Source organism: Prionailurus viverrinus, chromosome B3 (assembly GCF_022837055.1).
Source record: "Prionailurus viverrinus isolate Anna chromosome B3, UM_Priviv_1.0, whole genome shotgun sequence".
NCBI lineage: Eukaryota > Metazoa > Chordata > Mammalia > Carnivora > Felidae > Prionailurus > Prionailurus viverrinus.
Window position 1 is genome coordinate 143,387,264 of NC_062566.1, and position 7,622 is coordinate 143,394,885.

Genomic DNA, 7,622 nt, shown 5'->3' on the forward strand with positions numbered 1-7,622 from the left:
TGCATGAGGGTTTCTGTAGAGACATTTGCCATAGTTTTTTATAATCTTCCCTTGTTAGTAAGCAACTTCTTTTGTGTTGATGCTTTTATGGTTTTTCTTTATCTGAATATTTTGTCATTTACCTTGATATGTCTCAGTGTTGGCCTTTTTTTTTTTTTTATTTTAATGGGTGTTCTCTCTGCCTCCTAGATATGGACGTCTGTTTCCTTCCCCAGCTTGTGGAAATTTTCACTATAATTCACTCACCTAAAATGTATCCCCTTTTTCTCCCTCTTATTCTTTTGGGACTCCTTTCAAAAGAATGTTATTACAGTTTATGGAGTTGCTGATTTCCCTAAGTGTATGTTTGTGATGCAATATTTTAATTTTCCTCTTCTTTCCAGCTTCATTTTCCCCATACTTTTATCTTCTATGTCCCTTCCTCATTCATCTGCTTCTTTCAGCCTTGAGGTCATTATATCCAATCAGTTTCACATCTCGGTTACAACATTTAAAATTTCATGCTGACTAGTTTTTAGGTCTTTTCTGTTTGCAGTAAGGGTATCCCTCATGTCTCATATATTTTCCTCAAGCACAGCTAGTATCCTTATGATACTTTTTGAAAATCCTGTTTCATTATGAGAGTTTTTAGAAATTCTGTTTGAGGCACATTAGTTTATGTGTTTTAATTATATCCCTCACAATGACCTTTTATCATTTTTTCTTTTAGGATGAATTCCTCCATAATGTTGTCTATGTCTCTGCCTTCTTAAATGTTTTAGGAACTCCTGTTATCTTTTCTGCTTCTAGAGTAGTATCTTTATTGAGAAGTGTTCACATGCTGTCCAGGGCCTGACACTTCATGAAGCATTTATGTTTCGTGGCACTGTGCTGTCGTGTTTTGGCTGCTCTGTCCCTCTGGACAGTCCTCTGCAGATTTTCTCCTTGCCTCCAGTGGGGAGTGTTGGACCTTGTGCCCAGTGTTGTGAGTTTTAACTAGATGAGTTTGGTCTGCTTGTTAAAAGAGGCTAATTCCTATCTCCCCTAGAGGTGAGGATATGCCTCACTGTATGATCAGCTGACTTGGTGCGTGTGGGGGTTTACGGTAGTCTTTGGAGGAAGGGGTGCAATGGTGGTCTGGTTGCCAGGCACTCTTTCCTAGTAAGCAAGCACTTGATGGGGGTTGGAGTGGGTGGAGCTTGGTGTTAGTGGCTCAGCTTCCACTGGGGATGCTGTGCTGCTGAGTGAAATCTGTCCATCCTGATTGGTGGGGGGAAATACTGGCATCAGCTCCCTCTCTAGTCCCTGGTGTTGGAGTTCCCAGCCTCCCCTGTTCAAGAAGCCCTCACACAGAGAGAACACTTGTGGGTCCCAGGCTTCCATCAGAATTGCTTTCACCCTGTCTGTGTCCAAGCCATTGGCCCATCTGGTGGCACAGGGCTCTTATGTTTTATCTCAGGAGCTCTAGCTGGGTTTGAAAACTCCAAATTGTGTGAACTCAATATGACTGGGACCCCACTGATCCTCTGGGAGAGGGTCTTGATGTGCTGTGCCTGGAGCTGGTTTAGCCCAGATGGGTAGTTGCATGAATACTAGGGGCTTGGAGTTCATGGTGAAGAACAACCAGAATGCAGTGTCCAGCTAGCTGCTCTCAGAAGAGGCTCCTGTGCTAATGATCAGGAAATTTTAATGGTGCCTGTCAGCTCTCCTGTCCTATGAGAGCCAATGCCCCGTCTCCCAAATGCACTTCACGAAGGGAATTGTCTCTCCCCATGAGACCCAGGGGATACTCAGACCACAGTTCCCCTTATGGGCCTCTGCCCTCCTCCACAGGAACACTGCTGTGCCCACCAGACTCCACCCCAATGATGGGATCGACTTTTAAATCTTCAGTCTTTGAGCTCCACGTTACAGGAGGTTGACTTGTCATGATTAACTTCATGGGTTATCTTGACTGCGTCATGGGTGCCCAGATTCACCACGGTTTCTGTGGATGTCTGTTATGTGTTCCAGAAGAGATTGGCATTTCCATCCGTGGTTTCTTTCTGCCTGGGCACCACCCATTCCATTAAGTTTGTGAATAGAATCTGATGCAGAAATGGGACGAATTCCCTCATTTTTACTTCCCATGTGCTTGTTTAAACTGGAATATTGGTCTCCTCTGGCCCTTTTTCTGAGAGTTACATCATCAGCTCTCCACGTTCTGAGACTAGACACTAGTCAGAATCAGACAAGAATTACATCACTGGTTTTTCTGGGTCTTCAGCTTGTGACAGTAGATCATGGGACTTCTCAACGTATTTAGTTATGGAAACCAATGACCTTTGGGTTGTGTTCCTCAGGGGAATCTTGACTAATACATGGAGATTGTTTGTCTCTCCTTTAGAGTAATTGAATAAAGCTGTAGCTCATTTTAAGTCCCGAGTAGCAAAGGGCTATGAAGAAAGTTTCACATAGTTTGACTGGGACAAGGGCTGGGTGAGGATAAGGAGGAGCTGTGGGATCCTGTGGTCCTGGCTGCACAGGGAGCGCATCTGGGAATCCTGTAAAGGTGTAGCTGTTGTGCCTCAGGAAATCTGTAATTCACTCATGTTGAGGGACCGGAATAAGCAAGTGCAAACAACTGTGTCTTTGTGCATGGAAGCCCCAGACCCTGAGAGGAAACCTGCCTGTAACCTCCATCTGCACCTGCGCCTGGGAACACAAAGGAGAATTGTGCATAATGTGCGCCCCCTGGTGGTGCTGATCCCCCTCCAGGAGGGAGGTTTTTGTCTGGGTTCCCAGTGAGGTCCCCTCACTGTGTCACTCGTACAGTAATATGTGGCCGTGTCCTCGGTCTTCAGGCTGTTCATCTGCAGATACAGCGTGTTCTTGGCGTTGTCACTGGAGATGGTGAATCGGCCCTTCACGGAGTCTGCGTAGTATGTGCTACTTTCATCAGTATTAATATATGCGACCCACTGCAACCCCTTCCCTGGAGCCTGGCGGACCCAGTTCATGTAGTAGCTACTGAAGGTGAATCCAGAGGCCACACAGGTGAGTCTCAGGGACCCCCCAGGCTTCACCAGGTCTCCCCCAGACTCCACCAGCTGCACGTCACACTGGACACCTGCAGACACAAGACATGTTTGTCAGGAAACTGTCACACATCCACCGTTTCACTCATACCCATTCACAGACTCAGTGTCCCTCATTAACCATGAATTACCTTTTAAAAGAGCAACCAGGAAAACCCAGCCCAGCACAAAGTCCATGGTGAGGTGTGTGTGTTCTGTGCTGATCACAGAATGGGAACACCTGGACTCCTGGGGCTGGGGCTCCTCTCCCAGCTGCAAGGTCGGGCTGGGTTGGTTTTATCAGCAGAGAAAGGGCCCCATTTGCATGTCCTCTGACATATATATCAAGCTCCAGACTTAGATTTGATTCTGTAAAAGTGAATGACAGGGTTAGGGACGCACTTCTACATTAGCTTGTGTGGATGGTGGTGTGACAATATGAAGAATTCTTCTTTTTTTCAGTTTTGGATTTTTACCTTTATTAATGGAGGCTTCGGCATAATCTTTAAGAAACATTTACCTCAGCATGATCACGCATTATTTTCTCTTAAAATATTTTAATTTGTTATTATTAATTAGTATTTATTTTTAGTTTTAAAAATTAACATCCAAATGAGTTAGCATATAGTGCAACAATGATTTCAGGAGTAGATTCCTTAGTGCCCCTTACCAGTTTAGCCCATCCCCCCTCCCACAACCCCTCCAGTAGCCCTCTGTTTGTTCTCCATATTTATGAGTCTCTTATGCTCTGTCCCCTCCATATTTTCATATTATTTTTGTTTCCCTTCCCTTATGTTCATCTGTTTTGTCTCTTAATGTCCTCATATGAGTGAACTCATATGATTTTTGTCTTTCTCTGACTGACTCATTTCACTTAGCATAATACCCTCCAGTTCCATCCACATAGTTGCAAATGGCAAGATTTCACTCTTTTTGATTGCCGAGTAATACTCCATTGTATATATTTACCACTTCTTCTTTATCCATTCATCCATCGATGGACATTTGGCTCTTTCCATACTTTGCCTATTGTTGATAGTGCTGCTATAAACATGGGGGTGCATGTGTCCCTTTGAAACAGAACACGTGTGTCCCGTGGATAAATGCATAGTAGTGCAACTTCTGGGTCATAGGGTAGTTCTATTTTTAGTTTTTTGAGGAATCTCCACATAGTTTTCCAGAGTGGCTGCACCAACTTGCATTGCCTCCCAGAATGCAAAAGAGATCCTCTCTCTGCATCCTTGCCAACATCTGTTGTTGCCTGAGTTGTTAAGGTAGCCATTCTGACAGGTGTCAGGTGGTATCTCATTAGGGTTTTGATTGGCATTTTCATGATGATGAGTGATGTGGAGCATTTTTTCATGTGTCGGTTGGCCATCTGGATGTCTTCTTTGGAGAAGTGTCTATTCATGTCTTTTTCCCATTTCTTCACTGGATTGTGTTTGGGTGTTGAGTTCGATAAATTCTTTATAGATTTTGGATACTAACTTTATGTGACATGTCATTTGCAAATATCTTCTCCCATTCTGTCAGTTGAATTTTAGCTTTGCTGATTGTTGCCTTCACTATGCAGAAGATTTTTATTTTGATGAGGTCCCAGTAGTTCATTTTTGCTTTTGTTTTCCTTGCCTCTGGGGACGTGTTGACTAGGAAGTTGGTGCGGCCAAGACCAAAGATGTTTTTGCCTGCTTTCTCCTCGAGGATTGTTTTTTTAATTTTTTTTCAACGTTTATTTATTTTTGGGACAGAGAGAGACAGAGCATGAATGGGGGAGGGGCAGAGAGAGAGGGAGACGCAAAAACGGAAACAGGCTCCAGGCTCTGAGCAATCAGCCCAGAGCCTGACGTGGGGCTCGAACTCCCGGACCACGAGATCATGACCTGGCTAAAGTCGGACGCTTAACCAACTGCGCCACCCAGGCGCCCCTCTCCTCAAGGATTTTGATGGCTTCCTGACTTACATTGAGGTCTTTCATCCATTTTGTGTTTATTTTTGTGTATGGTGTAAGAAAGTGGTGCAGGTTCATTCTTCTGCATGTCGCTGTCCAGTTTTCCCAGCACCACTTGCTGAAGACACTGTCTTTATTCCATGGAATAGTCTTTCCTGCTTTGTCAAAGATTAGTTGGCCATACATTTGTGGGTCCATTTCTGGATTTCGTATTCTGTTCCATTGATCTGAGTGTCTGTTCTTGTTTTTTTTTTAAATTTTTTTTGGCATTTATTTATTACTTTTCAGAGACAGAGACAGAGCATGAGCGGGGGAGAGTCAGGGAGAGAGGAAGACACAGAATTCCAAGCAGGCTTCAGGCTCTGAGCTGTCAGCACACAGCGTGATGTGGGACTCTAACTCACGAACTGCCAGATCGTGACCTGAGTGAAAGTCGGATCCTTAACAGACTGATCCACTCAGATGCCCCTGAGTGTCTGTTCTTGTGCCAGTACCATACTGTCTTGATGATTACAGCTTTGAAGTATAGCTTGAAGTCTGGGATTGTGATGCCTCCTGCTTTGGATTTCTTTTTCAAGATTTCTTTGGCTATTTGGTGGCTTTTCTGGTTCCATACAAATTTTAGGATTATTTTTTCTAGCTCTGTGAAGAATGCTGGTGTCACTTTGATCGGGATTGCATTGAATATGTAGATTGCTTTCGGTACTATCGGCATTTTAACAATATTTGTTCTTCCTATTCAGGAGCATGGAATCTTTTTCCGTATTTTGTCTTCTTCAATTTCTTTTATAAGATTTCTCTAGTTTTCAGTGTAAAGATTTTTCACCTCTTTGGTTAGATTTATTCCTGGGTATTTTATGGTTTTTGTGCTACTGTAAATGGGATAGATTCCTTGATTTCTCTTTCTGTTGCTTCATTGTTGGTGTATAGGAATGCAACCAATTTCTCTGCATTGATTTTATATCCTGCCACTTGGCTGAATTCATGAATCAATTCTAGCAGTTTTTTGGTGGGGTCTTTTGGGTTTTCCATATAGACTATCATGTCATCTGTGAAGAGTGAAAGTTTGACCGCCTCCTGGCCGATTTGGATGCCTTTTATTTCTTTGTGTTGTCTGAGTGCAGAGGCTAAGACTTCCAATACTATGTTGAGTAACAGTGGCGGGAGTGGACATCCCTGTCTTGTTCCTGACCTTAGGGAGAAAGCTCTCAGTTTGTCCCCATTGAGGATGATATTAGCATTGGGTCGTTCATAGATGGCTTTTATGATCTCGAGGTATGGTCCTTCTATCCCTGCTTTCTGGAGGGATGTTATCAAGAAAGGATGTTGTATTTTGTCAAATGCTTTCTCTGCATCTATGGAGAGGATCATATGGTTCCTGTCCTTTCTTTTATCAATGGGATGAATCACGTTATTTGTTTTACAGATATTGAGCCAGCCCTGCATCCCAGGTATAAATCCCACTTGGTCGTGGTGAAGAATTTTTTTAATGTATTATTGTTTCTTGTTGGATAATATCTTGTTGAGGATTTTTGCATCCATGTTCATCAGGGAAATTGGTGTATAGTTCTCTTTTTAAGTGTTGTCTGTATCTGTTTTTGGAATCGAGGTAATGCTGGCTTCATAGAAAGAGTTTGGAAGTTTTCCTTCCGTTTCTATTTTTTGGAACACCTTCAAGAGAATAGGTGTTAACTCTTCTTTAAATGTTTGGTAGAATTCCCCTGGAAAGCCATCTGGTCCTGGACTATTGTCTTTTGGCAGATTTTTGATTACTAATTCGATTTCCTTACTGGTTATGGGTATGTTCAAATTTTCTATTTCTTCCTGTTTCAGTTTTGGTAGTGTATATGTTTCTAGGAATTTGTCCATTTCTTCCAGATTGCCCATTTTATTGGCATATAATTGCTCATAACTTTCTATTATTACTGTTTTTTTTTTCTGTTGTGTTGGTTGTGATCTCTCCTCTGTCAATTTTGATTTTATTCATTTGGGTTCTTTCCTTTTTCTTTTTGATCAAACTGAGTAGTGGTTTATCAATTTTGTTAATTCTTTCAAAGCACCAGCTTTTAGTTTCATTGATCTGTTCTACTGTGTTTTGGTTTCAATAGCACTAATTTCTGCTCTAATCTTTAGTATTTCCTGCCTTCTGCTGGTTTTGGGTTTTATTTGCTGTTCCTTTTCCAGCTCTTTAGTCATAAGGTTAGGTTGTGTATCTGAGATCTTTTGTCCTTCTTTAGGAAGGCCTGGATTGCTATATACTTTCCTCTTATGACTGCCTTTGCTTCATCCTACAAGTTTGCGTTGTGGTGTTATCATTTTCATTGACTTCCATATACTTTTAATTTCTTTGTTAACTGCTTGGTTTGCCCATTCATTCTTTAGTAGGTTTTTCAGTCTCTAATTATTTGTTACCTTTCCAATTTTTTTCTTGTGGTTGATTTTGAGTTCATGGCATTGTGGTCTGAAAATATGCATGGTATGATCTCGATCTTTTTGTACTTACTTAGCGCTGATTTGTGTCCCTGTATATGGTCTATTCTGGAGAACGTTCCATGTGCACTGGAGAGAATGCATATTCTGTTGCTTTACGATGAAATGTTCTGAATATATTTGTTAAGTCCTTCTGGTCCAGTGTGTCA

The 7,622-nt window shown here is 42.2% G+C and overlaps 1 gene segment (V, D, J or C); it reads right to left on the reverse strand.

Annotated features, from left to right (window-relative positions):
- LOC125168481 (immunoglobulin delta heavy chain-like) overlaps nucleotides 1–3,323 on the reverse strand; it is a 724,259-nt gene extending 720,936 nt beyond the window's left edge. Inside the window, 2 exon segments of the C gene segment in view lie at nucleotides 2,786–3,088; nucleotides 3,188–3,323. Of these exon segments, the coding sequence occupies nucleotides 2,786–3,088; nucleotides 3,188–3,233 (349 nt within the window).
- Between the last annotated feature and the right edge of the window lie 4,299 nt (nucleotides 3,324–7,622).